Genomic DNA, 19,939 nt, shown 5'->3' with positions numbered 1-19,939 from the left:
CAGATCGGGGAAAAGAGAGGATCAGTTGGGTGTCATCAGCATAGCAGTGGTAGGAAAAGCCATGCGAGTGAATGACAGAACCGAGAGAGTTGGTGTACAGAGAGAAGAGGAGGGGACCCAGGACGGAGCCTTGAGGGACACCAGTAGTGAGAGGACAAGGTTCAGACACAGATCCTCTCCAAGTTACCCGGTAGGTGCGGTCGTTGAGGTAGGATGAGAACAGGGAGAGAGCAGAGCCTGAGACACCGAGGTCCTGAAGGGAGGAAATAAGGATCTGGTGGTTCACTGTGTCAAATGCAGCAGAAAGGTCAAGAAGGATCAGGACAGAGGAGAGAGAGGCTGCTCCAGCAGTGTGAAGCTGCGGGATAGAGAACAGAGGAAAGGTTACGGTATTGGTGTGACCGAGTGCGAGGCCTATAGTATCTACGAGTAGATATACCCACAGGTATGGAAAGTACACACATACTCAGATGGCGGTAGTCCTACTCAGCCTCCCCCTGTGACTCCAACAAAAGACTCCTCTGTCTTTACCCTCCGTGTCTTCATACAACGAGTCCTCGTTGAAGCTGACGCTTCAAACACTTCCTGGTTTTACAACAGGGTTGGCTACAGCTGGTCAGACCACACCCCTTGGTCACCCCTCCCGTCACCAGGTGTTACAAATGGGCGGGAATGGAATCACACCACTGATTACTAAACAACAAAAACTTTCACACAGTCTCTAGATTTTGTCCCTACTTCTCTCAGAGTCTTTTTACCTCAAACTGGTGGAAAGTCAAATACAACTTAGGCCTTCATAGAATTGGAAATAAAAGACCAGCAGTTTAACTCTTAACTTGTTCTCAAAGACTCAGTTACTTGAGTGAACCCAAGAACCCAATCACAAACAATTCCAGCTACCAAAAAAACAGACAAGCTTTAGCAGTCAAGATAGCCTAAAACAGCAGATGCAGATAGCAGAGAAGCGTATTTAAAGATTATACTTTGCCTTAGTTCAAGTGATGCAGCGGTATGTAGTCCTCCAAAGGTCAAAAATGCACACGGTTATTAATGGTAACAAATGGTTATTAAACTTTGCAGAGAAACTGAATTTGTTATGATAAGTGTTTAAGAATATACGATTATTGTAAGCATGCAATTAAACATGTGATCACAGATATTTACCCCTGTATATTTTTTATACATGCAAAAAAGGGATTTGGGGTCTGCTCTCTGGAGGACGCACCTCACATGTGAGGTATGACTGTGTGGTTGTTTGAGTTGTCAAACGATTCAGCCAACAGACATTAAAGGCCTACCTGCTATGCCTAAAGTTGGCAAGCTGCAGCAAACGCCACACCTCAGACAAATGATTTACACGTTCCTACAGGAGCCCCCGTTGTGAGTGCACGAGCCACACCTGCCCGCCCTTGCAATGTTACATTCTGCAGTTTGCGTGTATATTGTGAAGCAGTGCAGTCTCCAGTTAATTCTACATTAGGCGTGCGGGTGTCTGCTACAGCAGACCAATGACATCGCACGTGCAATGCAGGCGTGGCGTTTGTGCGCATTAGAATCAGGGGTGGCTTACTTTAGCACGCGCTGCATCGATTCACGTGAACTGAAGCACCAGAGCAACACCTACGTCACGTGTGGAAATGGTCTGCACTGGTATAGCGCTTTGTTACCTTTGCGGCCTATTACAGGTCCCTTCATTCACCCACTCACATGTTATGTCTCCTCCGTCTCACCACGAGCGGACCCGGGCCCTAACCCAAGCCCAAAAGGAGGGAAACATGTTTGCATGAAGGAACAGACCTCTTCTCAACTCTTTGTGTGAGCTGGCTGAGACGAGCGAGCTCGGTTCGGACTGTTAATGACCATGCGTTTAATTCCTTTATGTTCTAACCGGGTTTGTCTCTCATTTACACGTCTCTGGAAAAACAAAAAAAATGCTCCACTGCCTGTTGGATTATAAGCAACTTCCATTTGGATGTTTTCCAGTGAGGTGCAATGATGAGTTTAGTTTCCTGTGAACTAACCTAAATACTACTTGACACTTGCTCCACACTCGTGACTGACCTCAGTATTTGTCTTATATTCTGGCCCACATAGTCTGATATGCCAATTTTTTATATTCTTACTTTAATCCAGCTGCCAGGAGCCTCAGATTGTAAATAAATATATATTTAAGTATATATAAACAAATAGGTAAAGAAATAACGATTTAAATGATCAAATGAATGCCCTCAATTTATTTCTATATTTTCCATATAAACTTTTTTAAAGTCTATTTCTGTATTTCTAAATTTCTTTCAGACAGACAGACACAAAATTATATAAATGATGAACTACAAAAATAAAAAGAAAGAAATGTAGTACTACAGAAATAGTGTAATAAATAGTTAATTAACGGAAAAGTAGAATTAAAGAAATTAATTTAATTTTTAATTTATGTTTATTTCTGTGTTTATTCATTAAACTCAGGCCATTTTTTTTTTTTTTTTTTTATCCTTTATGCATGTCATTCCTCAACAATGTTTTCCCACAACTTCAGTCTTTCTCCACGGCACTATCTGAATTAGAAAAAAAAAAAAAAAACTGACAAACATGTCAAATTACAAGGATTCAAGTCACTCTCCTTGTGTGTAGTTCATTTTAGTTCACATTTTAAGGAAAAACTGTGCGGAGTGATTTAAACCCCAGTGTCTTGTTAGCGGTAACTCGGGGAACTCTTGCAGGGGGGACTGGCTGATGAAACCTTTTGAGAACCTGCGGTGCCGTCTTTCCGTCTCGCCCACTTTCTGGCTGACTTGCGGTGCCCCCGTGTGGGTTTTTAGGGGAAGTAAAACCATTTCCATGAATCTGTTCAGATGGTGTCTGAGTGTGCGGGGCTTGTCCCAGGGTATCACTGCTTTCTGGACAATGTGAGGAGCAGTCCGTCAAAGAGTGGCTACTTAGGCTTTGTTGTTGGCTGACATCCTTCCTGAAGTCACCGGATATATTTCTATCAATCCTCCTATTGCTCTTATTTCTTTCATCTCGTGCAGGATGGCTCCCGGTTTCAGACATGACAGTGCTCGTCCTTCCGTCATGATCTGTCTGTACTTCTGATGACCCTAAACTACCTCCACTGCTGCTATTCTCTTGCCCATTGTGAGACCTTGATTTCCCTGTTGCTGACACAGAATAGTCGGCACGATTGCTGCTGAAACTGCCTGCATCACGGAGAGGAGGAGCAGGCGGGGTGATATTGATATTTATTGACCTCCAGGCAGGGCTGCATTTTCTCTCGCTTTGTGGTGACAAATCGCATTCAGCTTTCGGGCTCTGAAGACTGCGATGTGACGATAAATGTCTTTTGTGGATGGGTGAGGTTGCGATCCAGGGGCGAAGACCAATGCATTCTTGCTCTGGAGAGAAACTGCAGGGGTATTTGCTTTTAACCTTTATCTGGTCAAAGACGAGGAGGTTGTTTACGTTCCCAGAAGTGTCCATCCTGTCGCAGGTCGGTGTTTTGCTGGACTTATTGGAAGCTGATGTGATTCTATGCTGACTATGAGTCTTGGATAAAGTGGTCTTGGTGAGAGGAAATCCAATTGGTGGCCGGGGTTTAGGATGGCACAGAGGAGGAGGTGGATGTGGTCTTAAGACTGATGGGGGAGTTACAGCTTGCAGAGTGTCAGCGCTTTTGGGGGGAAAAGAAATCACAAAGGGAATCAAATCAAGAAATATTTTCTCACATCAAGACAACAAAAAGAAGCAAAGTAAAATGCACCGCGGGCGTTTATTGAAATGGTGTTATGCTATAAATCAATAGCCTTTATCATGCTTGCATTTAGAGAGATTGAATGGAAAAAGAAGACACACATCAGGAAGAACAGTGAAGCAGCTGTTTCAGTATTAATTATGTAGTGCTTCGTATTAAGAAATACTAACCTGAGACTGTTTTTCAATCCTTTCACAGGCAGAGGGGACGAGGCTTCAAATGACGATGGGTAGAGCTCCAAATCCATTTGTATGGCTCCTCTGAGCTCTCTAAGCTCTACACATTTGAAAACACGAAAGATCTAAAATGTGAAACGGTCTGAAAAATGATTGAAACACACTATCCGATACATCCATCGTTACGTCTAAACATTACCGAGAGAAAAGAATAAGAAAATAGGATGAGAAAAATGACTAAATGTCAAGTAACTAGAATCAGAGCTGAGTTACTGTTGTTCCCAGACTGCCCCCTTTGTGCTCTAATTACTTTCTATGCCAGTTAGCTGATGGGATACTGTACAATTTGCCAGGGTCCCTTACATCTGCTTTTTAATTCATAAATATGTTTCGGAAGGACTTCCACCAGTAAATGTATTCACTTAGCTAAAGATTAAATTATAAAGTGGACAATTTTTGTCACACACTTTGTGTTAAACAATAATTTACCAGCAGATGGCAGCAAATTCCTAAATTTACACTTACCTGCAAGTGAAGGTTCAGATTTCTTAAATACACACTTATGTTTGAAGTTTCCCTGCAAAACACAAAGCACAGGAGAGAAAGAGACTTGAGAGCTTCTGTTAACCCGTCAGTTTTCATGTACAGCTCAGTGCGGTTCAACACAATACAAAAAACTAGGCCACACAGCAAAAATAGGAGGTAAATGTATTAAATATGGCAATAGCAAAGGAACAAGGATAAAAATAACAAAGGCAGAAAGAGGAAAGGAATGTGTACGTGTGTGTGTGTGTGTGTGTGTGTGTGTGTGTGTGTGTGTGTGTGTGTGTGTGTGTGTGTGTGTGTGTGTGTGTGTGTGTGTGTGTGTGTGTGTGTGTGTGTGTGTGTGTGTGTGTGTGTGTGTGTGACCACTAAACGATTGAACAGCAGTGTTCCATCATAATTTGGCCTCAAATATTTATATCCATAGCAAATGAAAACCATAGCACTCTGTATGCTTGTGTGTGTGTGTGTGTGTGTGCGTGTGTGTGTGTGTGTGTGTGTGTGTGTGTGTGTGTGTGTGTGTGTGTGTGTGTGTGTGTGTGTGCGTGTGTGTGTGTCAAAAGCTTTCACTGATTGCAAAGTGTGTCTTTGTGTGTGTGTGTTTGTTTGTGTGTGACTGGCAGAGTCCTCTTCTCATTTTACAACAGCACAAATGCTAATGAGAGTCTTGATAGCAACCACAGACTATATAGTCCATTACAAAAACGCGCACACACGCATACACACATGTACCCAAACATACCCACAAGCCTGGAGACTGACAGTTAAAACACGTGTTTTGGTCTGTTGTCCCAGCGGGATTCAAACCCAAACCTCCCGGTGTTGTCTTTCAGAGCTGCAGACGAAGTATGCGCGATTTCTCTGACAGTGAAGTGACTGGAATCTAAAACAACTCCAAAGCACACATTCTGAAAATAGGCTTTGTGATCCATGTGGGGATTGAACTCATGACTATGGCACAGACTTACTGATATTTTAGGAAACACTGGATGTCTTGGTGATTATTCTCATACATGAGAACCTAAATCCACTTCAGCACAGCACATACACGGACTCTCCATCAGCTGATGCAAAGAATCACTGATCCTTCTCCAAAATCCAGCTGAAACCAGTACAGCTGCCATCTTTTCATTATCTCGCGATGGTTCTGCTGGTTCCGGTCAGACAAACTCCTCTCGTTTGACTACAACCAAACAATGAACATGTTTTATTCCATAAGCTAGTAAATAAAACATGTTAACTATCTGGTAAACATGTTAACTGGCTTACGGTCTAGTGTCCATCTTCAGATTATATTTTGACCACATAAAGTCAATGCTTGTATAATAAATGATGGTAACGTGTCATCATACAGAAGCTAATTCGGTGGTTCCTTGACTTGTCGACCCTTAGAACCAACATTTGTCCTTTGTCATTAGGTCGCAACCCAAGTGTTTTAATTTTTTCAACCAATTCAATTTATTCACGCAAAAAAGTGCTAAAAACATGTAGTAAAGAAAAAGCGCATCAAAAGAGCAACAAGGGTTAAAAACCCCTGATGGAATAAAAAGCCAGACTTATCTTGAGTTACAAACAAGTTTAAACTAATGACGTTCAAGTTCCAGGTTTAGACACTGAACTGTGACATGTGAAATAAATAGGCAGACTTATCTAATCATAAACCCGTTTAGAAATATAACTACTGATGTGGCAATCCACTTAAAATAGACCTGTGACACATTTTTGGGTTCGTGACCCACCAGTTGAGAACCATTTCTCTGGCTGCTGTAACTTTAAAGCTAAAAGCTGCTCCGTTTATCTGCATGTTGAGATGATTCTACGAGGCTGGTTGCAGCCAGCTCTGAACAGCGGTGCTCGGGCTCCTCCCTGCTGCTGCAAATGCAAAACACAAAACAGCTAGCTGAAAGGCAGCAGCTGCTGTGACAACCACTCACAGCTGGAAAGCACCTTCAGCGGTTCTCATTCATCACCTGAACCGTAATCGGTCCATCGCTGCCCAGTTTAGACCAGCAAAAATGCATCAAAGGCGGATCATGCCGGTCGACTGCAGCGACGAACCCCTCCAGCAAGAAGTCGGAGGTGACTGTGATGTCCGGGCCGTGTGGAAGCCCAGGTCGTACGTCGAAGCCCGCACCGAGATGCGCTCCTCCATCTATGATGAATGAGCTGGCCTAAATTAACTTGTGGGGGAACTCAACATGTAGCAAAGGACAGGAGAGCGCAGTGTGGCCTGAAGATTAAGTAAGTAAGCAGAGGCCGGAGTCATCCCGTCTCCTAACCACCAGACTGTGTCCACCCCTCTGATTTAGAGGATATTTACTTAGTAACAGTGGAAGTGAATTGATGATGTAAAGCAGCAGCCTACAGTTTAGAGTCCAGGATATTTTGACATACTTTTCACAGCTTCAGGGTGATGGGATGCTACAATTTTCTCACTCGACCGACTTCACGCTCAACGCACACTTGCGAGTTACTTTTAACGACCGTCTTTAAGAGGTGTTTTTTTTGGCGTTGGCCCAAGTGGCCATACGAGGCTCCTGCTAAGAGAAAATGGGTCATTATGGTTGTGTTTAGAACCAATTTATGATTGGTTGCCACATGCAGCAGTAAAAAAAAAAAAAAGCAATTAGATCATTCAGTATCAAACCTTAAATGCCTGATGTGTCTCTATTTAATAACTCTTTCAAAAACTATATAACTTAACTGCTCTGAATAACACAAAATCAATAGCAATCTCAGCTGTGTCAGACATGGTGGCGGTGGATGAGCTCGGCAGGACATTTATATCATGTTGACTTAAAACACGAACAACAACAACACTTCTTAGCATTTAACACATTTTCTTCCCATTTTGTGACTAACAACAAAAACAACAAAAAATGCAAAACATGTGCCCTTAAAATACGCAAAATAGATGAGAACAATCATATAAGAAATGGGATTTGGAAATTCAAATGTTTTCCTTCTCTGCTCTTTCACTGTAAAATCTTTCATTTTAGATTAAAAAAAAAAAAAAGATTTTCTCCTCCGAGCACATTTATGAACTGGGAATTTGAAGCAGCGAACTGGTGACTGAAGACTTTCTGACATTTTTGTCACGTCTTCGCTTTTCAGTTGCCGGGCCTCATGGCTTTAATGGTCACTAGCTCCTCTATTAAGCCTGCTTTATAGTATATTCCTTTCTGACGGTCTCAGCAGGTGTGGCTAGATAAAACTTTGAACCCGATCGCTTGATGTGAATGTCCACTTTGGGAGATAATTGAACTTCTTAAAGATTTATATTCCAGTAAAAAGTAAAAATCGGTCCTTCCTTCCAAGAACTGTTGAGTTATTAAAGTTAATAAGGAAATGATGTCTTGCACAGTAGCAGCTTAAACATAGTTTAACACTGCAGCGACTCAAGGTGCACACAGAGTCCATGCCACTTACGGAAGTAGAAAATTTCCTTGCGGGCATGAAAACTGATGACATGTCTATTTACACACAAAACCTTATAGAGGAATACCTTTTAAAAACTACAAATAGCTTCACAGCATCAGGCTTTAGAGGCTGGAACAACCAACCTTTGGGACAGGAAACTCTAATAAATGTCCCCTCCTCACTCTCCTACACCCAGTTTTACTTTATTGACAGTAAAAAGGCGGATGATGGCCTCCACAGACACTACGTGTGCTGTTTTGTTTATATTTCTAGTAGGACTGAGCAAAATTTTAATAATATAAGTAGCCCTTCGTGCAGCAGGTACAATGACACTCACTATGATCACTATTGGTTCTTAACAAAAATGTTAAATTTATAGAACTATACAGCATTATGTGCTTCGATTTCCTTTTTTACATCTTTATTGTTTCCAAGAAAAATGATACTTCCAGTCATAAACACAAACTGAGGGCACAAAGAGATAATGTACACATCTGGTTTGCAGAAAAGTTCTACATCTGGCTAAACTCCTCTGCTGAGTTTCTTTCATAATGCCAGACAGTGTAGCCAGATTGTAGACATGAAGGCATGTGTGCGTCTTCACCCCCCCTGATTTGCCTTTTGTTTGTGTGTGTGTGTGTGTGTGTGTGTGTGTGTGTGTGTGTGTGTGTGTGTGTGTGTGTGTGTGTGTGTGTGTGTGTGTGTGTGTGTGTGTGTGTGTGTGTGTGTGTGTGTGTGTGTGTGCTTAAATGTGTCTGTATGTCATTTGAGTGATTGGATGGAGATCGAGCTTACCCAGCACTGCAACAACTCTTGGCCAGACAGATGGGGAAAAAAAGAGAGTTTAGACTCAGGCCTTGCAGACTTTCTGTGTGTGTGTGTGTGTGTGTGTGTGTGTGTGTGTGTGTGTGTGTGTGTGTGTGTGTGTGTGTGTGTGTGTGTGTGTGTGTGTGTGTGTGTGTGTGTGTGTGTGTGTGTGTGTGTGTGTGCATGTATGTGTGTTAGTGTAAATGTACACCTTGGCAGAGTTTCAGTGCCAAAATAGAATTAGAAAATCTACCTGATGGAGTCCAAAGAGGGAATTAAACTTTCCAAAACACTGTGTTTTGTTTTGGGAAAAATGTGAGCCTCTGGTTTAAGAAGTCAGTGTATTTCTAATAGAAGGGATCAGTATTGTGTAGAATACATGATTTATAGATGTTATAAGTATAAACTGATCATTATACAAACTGAATCAAACAACTGGAGACAATGTATTTTTACAAGTGGAAAAAAAACCTGTTTAAAGAAAACGTCGGGTAAACTCCAAATTTAAGAGCGAAGTAGGTACACTTATTCCTGAGGGAAAAGCATATTGTACATGCAGTGTATTGTAATATACACACACTATCCAGGCAAATCAGGATTACTAGGTTGTAATGTATAGAGTGTATGGAAGGGTAAAATTGATCTACAGCGACATCTATATAGGTCTATACAGTGCCTTGGTTTTAGTGCAGTTTCCTATAAATAATCTTAGGATTTGGATCATTAATTGTACTGTAACTGAAAAACAAGGAAGGTTAAAGATTCCTTTGGTAGTTGTCTGTTGTCCATCCTGTTCTTCTTACCTTTAAATGCTTTATCAGTCTGGTCAACTTTTCACATTCCCCACTCAGGACAGACCTGGATGAGATAAATGGAACAAACCCATCACACAGCTGAGGCAGTAAGAACAGAATAGGTGCACTGCTCAGTTTATCCTCTTCAGTTTTCATAAGGTACTGAGGAAACAGTGTCCTATTTTTCTTTTCTCTCCCTCTCTCCCTCTACACTTCCTCCTTCTCTGGTTACATAACTGTAGTAGACTTTATACACTTCTTTCAAATGAAAAAGAGGTTTCTGCCATCTCTGGTCTGGGATCCATTTTCTGACAATGGGATCTTTTGTTCTGGTCTAGTCAGGAAATGGGAGAGAGAGAGGGGGAGACAGAGAGGGAGAGAAGGAGGCGTTCTTCCAAGGTAGCTCCAGGGACTGCATTGCCCTGCAGGCCTCAGAGTGAGGGATGGAGAGAGAAAAGGAGGGATGCAGGAAGGCAGGCGACAGAAGCCAAAGAGAAGAGTTGAGGGAAAATTAAGGGGAAAATGGGGAAAAGAGGAGAGCTGAGAGGAACTCACTTCCAGACTTAAGGAGAATGCATATTTACTATGTCATTTATGACAAAATACACACAATGTGTCTCTGCTAGTTTATATTACAAATATACAATACAGCAAGAGTTCATTCTTTATGTCTGTACCAGTGCAACATTTGTTGTTTACTCGGTTTGTATATACTGTATATCCTGTGGTTGTGCTGGTTGATACACGGAAGGTGTTCTCAACCTGGGGGTTGGGACTTGCCAAGGGGTCACAAAAACAGTTTTATGTGGTCACATTAAAGATAAAAAAAATAAAAAATAGAACACTCCTCTGGCAGTACTCCCCCTTCCCTCTCTAGCCTCGGCCCATCGCCCTTTGTTGTTCTCCCCGTCTTCTGTGCTGTTCTGATTGGCGAGCCAATTCTATTTCTTCTTCTACTGTCAGCAGACTGTGACTGCCTGCAAATGATTCACTGCAATTGCACAACGGTGCACAAAGGGCCTCTAGTTTAGTCTTCAAAAACATGTTTCACTTGCTTAAATTTTTTTTTTCTGACGTCTTTAAAATGTGCTTTTTTTTCAATCAATATTTGATAATCAAATCCTATGTCCTGTGCCAATTTTTGCCACTTGGGGGCAGCAAAAGAAAAAGTTGTGAAACTGATGTAATATTACCTCGGTGAACCTTCTGAACTTCCAGCAGACACAGAGCAACATTTAGCTGTTTATAGTTTCCAGTTTTCAGTTTCTGATGGATACATTTGGCCTTTTAGCAGCTAAACACTCAACTATGTTTACCAACTGGTCGCTGACTGAGTGTAACTGCTGTTTGATAATGAGTGGGACGAGGACAGCGGGGCTTTAGAGCTTTTTGAACTGCAAACAGATGCCTGATGTGGCCAGAAAACACGCTACATGACAGCGAGTAAGCCTAAACTGTAAAGTTATGTGCAGCTGAACGATGATAAGAAACTCTGTAAGCAGGTTAAAGCTGCAAATACAAATAATCTCTTTAGGTTCATCACTATGGGAGCCCCTGTTCACTTTGTCACGTTCTGTTAACACTGTTACGAATATATTATATTATAATCTTATACAAATACTGTCAGACCTCTGGAATCCTTGACATGGAACGGCGTTAAAAGGAGCTGCAAAGGAGTCACAAGAAGGGCACCACTGCAGTTCACCTGAGGCGGTCGACTACTTGGTCTATTTCAGTGACATTCAGCTTGTCGCTCATCGCTTCAATCGCATCTTCCCCACTGGACAGGCCTGAATCGTGAGAGCCTGGCCTGAAGGAGAACAGATGAACAGAGTAGGCAACAGAAGATTTTAAAAGACATTTTCTGCGTTATTAGAAGTGTTGCATCATTTCTGTCTCACCAGTGTTACTAACCTGCTTCCATTATCAGTATTCGCAGGGTTGGTACAGTTACTGTAACAGCTGTCACGGTGACCGAGGGCGTAGTTTACGGCCTCATGTTTGTACTGAAACAGGAGCTCCTCACCATCTCTATAACATCAATAGCAGAGACAAATACTGAGCCTTTACAGAAGTCACTTAACTGTATGTATGGCAACGCAATGGCCTTAGAGCGTCTGAAAGTGTTGATATCTTTAAAGTAACATCTTTAGATTGGCTTCTGATGCAAATATTTTACAGCCGTTATTTCATTCTAATGTTATTTGTATTGCCTTTATTTAATTTAATTTTTTTTTCCTCTGTAAAGGCTATACCATGGGGTATTGATGTAGCAAAATGATTTGCAAATGTGTGTGAGGGATTGTGAAACTGTATCTAAATGTGTGTGTTTGTACTACGGTCTGTGAAATGGTTATTCAAATCCATAAGTGCACTGAGATTTGTCAGGCAGAGCTGAGCCCTTACCCTACATTTTAAAACATCGAAAAATCATCATCTTCCAAAAACAAAACAACACGAAGCAAAACAGAACAAAACACATTTCAAGGCAGAAAGGTTAAACAGGAGCAACACTATATTTTCTGTATTATCTCAAAGGTAGCTGCAGGTGGGTGACACTTATTTTATTGTCAAGAAGGAAAATGCATCTTTGTAACAATGACATGGAGCTGTGCGTGAGAGCAAGTGTGTGCGTGTGTGTGTGTGTGTGTGTGTGTGTGTGTGTGTGTGTGTGTGTGTGTGTGTGTGTGTGTGTGTGTGTGTGTGTGTGTGTGTGTGTGTGTGTGTGTGTGTGTGTGTGTGTGTGTGTGTGTGAGAACATGTGGTGAATGGTCAGAGCATCAGGACCACACAGGAGGAGGCCAATAAGATAAATCAGTTGACTTTTACAAGGTACACACCCACCCGCACCCTCATATGAAGGATTCAAATCACAGGAAAAACACGAGTCAGCAGTTCCTGCTGAAATTAGTTCTGTTAGACAAAGTATTCTTCGCTAACATGCCTGAGAAATCAAATCAAACTGATACACAACCACGTAACAATTTCCAGAGAGTATGAGAGAGAGAGAGAAATATTATTGTCTCTATCTTGATACTTTGGCAATGCTGTTTCAATTTCCATGCCAGCAAAGCATATTAAATCGAACTAAATTGACAAACAGGGTTGTGGTACATTATTAAGTGGAAGTCTTATTAGGGAGAAGTGTGTTGGGTTTACTTCTGAAAGCCATTCAGCTGATACGCTCTTGGGACTTAGCCTAATTGAACGATCAAAGGCCTGAAACACACACATACACACAGTACCATGCATCAAGGTCAACAACTATAGTGAAGCCAACTTCAAAGAGAAAAGGCGATTTGTGCTGGCACAGTCTGTGTGGCACCAACACTTTTTCTGGCACTGTTCCCACGGAGCCTACAACAATGGGCTACATTTCTCAGTCTGAATGGAACTTTTTATAATCCATTTATATCCGAGCCACAGCACCTTACAGGAGTGACTTGTGATGTGCGAGCAAGTGAGGCTTCGGTTTGTGTCTTGCTCACTGACACTTTAATAAGCTGTTTTGGGCATCAGACCTGTAGCCTTGGGTTGTCAGTTTAAACATTAGGCCTTGCTGCTATCCAGAAAAAAAAAAAAAAAAACGACTATAAAGATTACTTCAAAATAAATCCCTGTCAACTGAACTGTCACAACAAGCACCTTATATTTCTTTTGATGCATTGACTAGATTCTGTAAGAGACTGTGTTATGGGAAGTCTTAAATAATGACAACAGCAACACTGCTGCAACTGTTAGTGATAATGGAGCTGACAGTTTTCAGCCATGCGAGCAGTGAGTCTGTAGGAACGGCAGAGTTGGTCTGTCAGTCTCGACAACTAATGGATGGATTTCCGTAAAAATGTTGAACAAGCGTTTGTGGTGCTCAGAGGGTGAGTTTTTAAGTCCTCCCCTCAAGTTTCCCGTCACTGTTTCAACGAATATTGGATGGATTGTCATTAGATCTGGTTCGGACATTCATTTGTCCAACTGAATGCATGTTTTGTGAAAGTTAGCCAATGGTTGCATGCGTCCCTGTGTCACGCCAAAGCGCGTAATGCACCCGCCACTGGAGGACAGCATGTCGGGTGTTACGGCTTTGCCTTGCCTGGACATCAAATGTGTTTTAGGAAATCAAAAACAAAACCACATGGTCAAGGTTAGGCACAAAATCTATTTGCGCAGGACAGGATTTCTTTTAGCAACTTCACATCACTTTCTGTTGGGTTCAAAACGGTGTCCTGTGTGAAAGTTTGAGTATTTTGCCCATCTGAACCATCTTAACCCGCTTCTCATTCATGACTTCAGGACATCTGTACCTCGTCACATGACCTGTGCCATGTGACGTGCGTCTCATTCCACTTTGCTGCGACACTGGGCTGTACAGTCTGTGGCCTTATCACGAGAACATGCTGAATAGTAAACATGGTAAATATTACACCTGCCTGATAACGACAAAAACAAAACAAGCCCACACATATACCCAAGAGGCAATAAACAGCCGCCTGCAGCTGAACAGCACAAAAACACAGAGACACGCAAAGAAAAGAAAATCCCAGTGATAAGGCGGTCGACAAATTGACGGGCAATAAATGGCGAGTCACAAAACGGAGAAGAATCCATCTTATATTGTGCTTTTTCTAAAAGGTCTAAAACCAGAGAGGTGTCACGGGGCAACATTCCTCGCAGCAGCGAGCCAGTTGCTGGGATAGGTACTGGCTTAAACATGCGCAGACTTACACACACTTGCACACACTTGTACATCCTATCTAGAGCCAGAGTGCCTCTTTGTTGTCTCCCAGTGAGCTCTTCACTGACAAACAAGTGGATATAAATCTGTCTTCATTCTATGTCTTTTAAGTTATTGCATCCGCACACAAACAATTTTAAGATAAGAATTTAGCTCTCGTTTAATACGGAGCATATCTTAAGTCCATTATAGCTACCGCTGACTTTAATTCTAAATTACCATTTAGATAGGAATGCATGTCTCCCTCCTTCCACAATTCCCAACCAATTTCAAACATCCCTCCTCCAAAAAAAAAAAACAACCTTTTGTTCCTCTGCTTTCCCATCCCATTTGTAACTGACACAGGAACACAATATAACATTTTATGGCGCTCTTTGTTTGGGGAAGAAATGACGCAGAGAGTGTGAGACAGCGGTCTTCACTGATTATCTCTTGTGTTGGTGAAAAAGCAGAACAAAAGAGTTGTGCTCAGTTTAGACCATTGTTCTGGAAAAAGAAATCTCTTAAATGCATTTTAAAAAGTCTGAGAAGAGAGATAATTGCTTCTTTTTTTGTTTGAATGAATGTAATGACTGTTTATATGTTTGCAACCGAACTGCTGAAAAAGTGAAAAGTTGAAAAAGTGACCAATTCTGAGAATTTGGTCTGAGAATGTAACATTAGATTCAGGGAAACTGTGGTGTAAAAGTTTGGTCTGTCTATTGTAATTTTATTTTTTTTGTTATTGTCTTTATTCTCATTTGACTGTTATCATAATAGCAAATAAATAAGACACAATTTGTGTTGTGTTTAGGTTCATTTATGTAAAAATCCTATAGTCACACTGGCACTAGTGGTTCTGCTTCATAAAAAGAAATAGATTAAACCCGTTATGTTTTTTTCTGTTACATTTAAAAAAAAACATAACCACTTTCCTGCTTCATTAATAATGTACAGTAAAGCTGTGTAAGTGGGATGTTAAATGTACCTTCCACCCCTGGTGGCTCTCTCTCTGAGCGTCTGCAGCAACATCTTGACCTCAGCTCTCAGCAGCTCTTTCACTGCGGGGGGGTCAGCTAGAGGTGAGCCCTGCTGACGTGGGAACGGCATCTCTGCCCTGCTGCCTTGGTTTTCGCCTCGCTGGCTCTCCTGCCACATCTTGTGCAACATCTCCGCCTGCAAGGGTTTACCACAGATTATACTTATCAACCTTCTGAAGATGTTGTTCTGTCAATAGAAAGAAAATGATAAGTGGACTGCTCTTCTGAAGCAGCGTGGACAGCAGACTTCGCTGGCACCTTTTTTTTTTTTTGCAGCGATTTCTCTGCATTTTTCTCTTGACTTTCCATCAGTGAAAAGATGTTCAGGGCTGTCATTGTGTCAGGAAGACCTCGTTTACTGTAAAACTGCTGTGAACATTTGACAATGTCTTCTCGAAACTGAAGGCAATACAGCTTATAAGATGCACGGGAACAAGAAAGCTGTGTGAATCTGAAAACACGACACCACGCTAACATGCTTTAACACTGCAATAGACAACGAATTATACCAACATACTTTTAGGTGGGTCATTCGAGAAGCAGCCCTGTGTGCTGCGAGTCCAGGTGGCTTTTAATGTGAGTGCTTTGTGTTTCAATAAAGTCTGGATACCATTAACACCTCCACACCTGTTGCCTGCAGATCATTTCTGCCAGGTTGCAGTCAGAGTCTCCTCTTCAAAGGAATATACTGGGGGATACCAAAAACACCACTTCTGATCTTTTTTGTATGTATGTGTGCAAGTCCACTCACACACGACCTTGTGCACACACTCGCGAGCCGTTTCCTATCATACCGGTGTCTTTGGGTTGTTGAGGTGTTTATGTTAGAGGATTCATGACTCACTGGCTAACGAGTTGTCCCCGGATTTTATTTTGAACCGCTCCCCTCAGCTGCGAGACCGCTGATCTCATCCAGGAGCTATTTTCTGAGAGCACTGTTGAAACATGTCAGTTAAAAGAACCAACCAGGAGCTATTATGTTGAATTATTTAAATTGGATTGAAGAATACATTTAGCTGAAAGGGCTCATTTTCATTCAGAGAATGAGGGAGAGCTTAGGGGGAGGCGCAGAGAGATTGGCCTTGTAGGGAGACTTGAAGAGTCTAATATTTCCTCTGATCCAACTACCTTAGACAATGAGGACCTTGATGGAGGGAGGAATGGCAGCGCTGAGGAATGGAGGAGTCGCAGGCAGAGCTGCTATTACTTTGCACAGGGGCTCGCTGAGGGACGGAATTCATTACATGGCTGCAAGAGAAACAGACAAAGACGTGCAGATAGGCGGACAAGGAGAGAAAAAAAATAAGAGAAGACGAAGTGAGCCACCTCAGAGTGAATGTAATAACTGAAGGGAAACCTGCGTGCAGAAGCGTGAGAGTTGAATAAGGCGCTCTGTGCTTTGTTTTCGTCCCTGGAAATTTCTCAAAGCTCTCAGACTAAGTCTTTCTTTCCGTCTGGCGGCTTTACAGCCAGCCACTGAATACGTTGAACTGGAGGTGAAGAAATATTATAGCAATACTGACAGTCTCACACGCACATAAGCACGCGCACAGGCACGCCATACACATATATGCCAACATGCACATACACACACAGCCGAGTCGGAGAATATGTGTTGCTAACAGTCTTATCAACAGTTGAGGATTAGCCTCTCTAACCCTGTTATACCGACCCCCTGACTCACTGAGCTTAGTGGGCCTCTTTCTGTGTGTGTGTGTGTGCAGTTTGTGTGTGCAGGCAGAAGTGTGTCAGCATATGAGCTCAATTATTCTGCGTCAACCTGGCTGCATTGTTGTTTTGATGTTTCTCTACCATTGTACTTTAAACCCAATCTTTGTTATGTAAAAAAAAAGACATTTATTTAACTGTGATTTAATATGTTTGAGTCCTTGACGGTGTGTATGTGAGAAAGGGAGCCTTGCATGCCTTTACCTGCAGAGTAATACTCATGTGGCTTTCACATATAAGCTGCCAAGAATGAAAATGTGGCCAGCATCTACATGGCATGACTTGAGAGCTGAGACAAACTATGTCCAGGTGTTGTTCTGCCCGTTGGTGCACTGCAGAGAGGAGCGCTGATCTGCAGATGGAGAGATTTCAGTACTTGTGTAAACAGAAGAGGAGAGGAGCTGGCAGAAGGTAGGAGAGCAGAAAAACACAGACAGAAGGAGGAGACGGCCGATGAGAGAGGACGGCGAGACGTGGAGTGTATGGATTTTGTGAGAAAAAGAAAAAAGCACATTCATCAATTTGAATTTTTCTACAGAAAGGGCTGTTAAGTGGAATCCTTTGTGCCTGTGTGAAATCTGCAACAACCAACTTGATCTGAAGTACAGAAGTATAACCTCTCACGTAAGAGAGAGGAATGTTCCATCAGAAGGCCACATGTATTTACACACTTCGCTTTAAGGTCAACCATTTATGTATTCTCAGTGTACTGTTGTGTTTCATATATTCATAAATAAGTCAGCTGACAAAACATTCATTTGCAACTATACTGATGATTATTTATAGTCATTCAACTGTTGTTGGTTTTTTTTACCATGAATATCTTAGGATTTTGGATTGTTGGTTGGACAAAACAAGACATTTGATGATGCGACTCTTTCTTAAATTTCATAAGGAGCGATCAATCACTGAATTAATTTCCAAAATGTGAAAATAATAGACAGTAAAAATAATCATGACTTTGAACACAGCCAGGATCAGCTTCATATTGAACAATTTACTTAGGTTTGAATAAATATTTGATTAGATTTCTTAATTCTTCTTAGATTTCTATTGATGATTTCTGACAGAGTCATCCTGTTACTCTTTCAAATGTTCCAGCAGACTTATCTCTAAATTATTTCCTCTTCAAATTAACATTTTGATCATTTCACCTTAGCTCACATTTTGCTCATCAATCCTGCAAGTCTGTCTTGTATGAAGTCTAGTTGCCAGTGCTGAGTGCTTACCATGCAAGGGGCTTTGGGGGCTGAGAGTTTAGCTGGCCCTGAATAAATATTGACATCTGTCTGGCTCAAATTTGGACCTCACTGTGGCACAGTGCCAGTTAACCCACATTTCACTTTTATTATGGAGTCTGGAAACTGTAATTAATGAATATATGCAGCCAAACTAGCCTACTTACACAGCCTTAGACCAGAGTTCTTAAATTGTTCAGCCAGGAATGCTTAACTAAGCAATTTTTGGGATTCACTCTGCCCAAAAGGAAATTCTTGTCGATGCGGTGGTGGTATTTTTGTGGAATCCTAGAAACAGACCCAGTCTCTTAATTCCTTGAGCGAATAAGACCACAGGCCGAAGTGTGAAAAAAGAGGAATAATAAAACACGCTTTATCTGCCGAATGCGAAGAGGAATGTTCCAAGTTGAAAGCCAGGTACTGTACTCAGATGACATCAAACACTGGAGCGACAAAGACCCTCTCACCTCAGCGTGCACCTCTGTGTACATGCCTACTAGGGAGGGGCCCAGGGCTTTACAGATCTTCGGCAGCTCCGTCCCAGAAACATGCTCAGCGATCAGGCTCCAGAGGGACTGGCCAGGGCACCAGGGCTGGCCTTCATCAGGTGAACACATATGAGTGGAGATCTAGGGTCAAAAGCATAAAAATGAATTGCAGAAACATATAAACACAACAACATACTTTTAACTATATATATATATATATATTTAACCACTATATCATCTATATGAAAGCTGCAGTATCCCCTTGTCCTGGAGTTACTTTGCCTGCTGATTATGATTTTACATGAAAAAAAAAAAAAAATGTTTATATTGCTGCAGAATTTAGTAGGCTATGCAAAGTTAATCATAAAGCCATTGAGAAAAAAATGACCCTGAATGTACCCGTTCATTTTAGACAGCTTGTTTTATTTGATTAACAGTCCAAAACCCAAACATGTTCAGTACATTCCTACACATGGGGGGGAAAAAATAATCATCAAATCGCCACCATTAAGAATTTGCATTTGTCACTTTCTGAGGCCTTTTTGTTGAGAAATAACTAAAATGTTTAACCAGATATGGCCTAATTGTTGCAGCACTTAAAAAAAAAAAAATAATAATAATTTTTTTTTACCCTGACCACATTAATACATTGCAAGTACTTATAACTTTATAAAATACTTCCATACTTTAACACTTTGAATGGCTGAGGGATCTAACTACTTCTTGTTTGTCCACCACTGACAAACACTTAACATATCTTCAGGTTGCATAGTTGCAGACACACACGCTAACTTATTAAGCTTTGTTCACCGTGTTGAAAAGAACTGACGTAGAAAGTCGAAGCTAATTTAGTGTCATAATTCATTGTAGCAACCAGACCACCTGTGACTTGTAAAGCCACCGTTTCACAAAAGCACAGTGTTCACAGGTTGTGCTTCAACTCCCCGAGGGTAAAACAATAAAACACGGCAGAAAACTATATATATATATATTTGTTTTTGTTTGCTGTAACAGGGAAACAAACACTCACCTGAGTCGGGTCCTTGTGTTTGTATTCAGTAAAGCTATGGTATCCAGGGTAAACATTCCAGTTGCTAAGGAGAGATATCGCGAGATTGGTCTCAACAATCCTCATTTATTCAAGGTTCACTTTTTTTTTATTTTTTTTTTTAAATCAAGATAAAACATAAAATATAAAATGTTCTACAACATATCTAAAATAAGCTGAATACAGATTCTACCCCTT

At 41.4% G+C, this 19,939-nt stretch overlaps 1 protein-coding gene across 1 annotated transcript; it reads right to left on the bottom strand.

The window, feature by feature from the left end:
* Positions 1-2,513: 2,513 nt before the first annotated feature.
* ccdc24 (coiled-coil domain containing 24) lies at positions 2,514-19,828 on the bottom strand. Its single transcript, XM_069691923.1, has 9 exons — positions 19,724-19,828; positions 18,673-18,834; positions 15,188-15,375; positions 11,403-11,519; positions 11,194-11,298; positions 9,498-9,552; positions 4,450-4,501; positions 3,919-4,024; positions 2,514-3,667 (listed from the first exon to the last, which is right to left on the bottom strand). Exons 1-9 carry the CDS (start codon positions 19,826-19,828, stop codon positions 2,650-2,652), a joined length of 1,908 nt encoding a protein of 635 aa, XP_069548024.1. The 3' UTR covers positions 2,514-2,649.
* Positions 19,829-19,939: the final 111 nt, after the last annotated feature.

This window comes from Brachyistius frenatus, unplaced genomic scaffold (assembly GCF_029030835.1).
Source record: "Brachyistius frenatus isolate BFR_SWC_R1_liver_20210118 unplaced genomic scaffold, ASM2903083v1 Contig_12, whole genome shotgun sequence".
Taxonomy (NCBI): domain Eukaryota; kingdom Metazoa; phylum Chordata; class Actinopteri; family Embiotocidae; genus Brachyistius; species Brachyistius frenatus.
The sequence above is the reverse complement of the archived record's forward strand: the minus strand, read 5'-3'. Positions and strand labels throughout refer to the sequence as shown.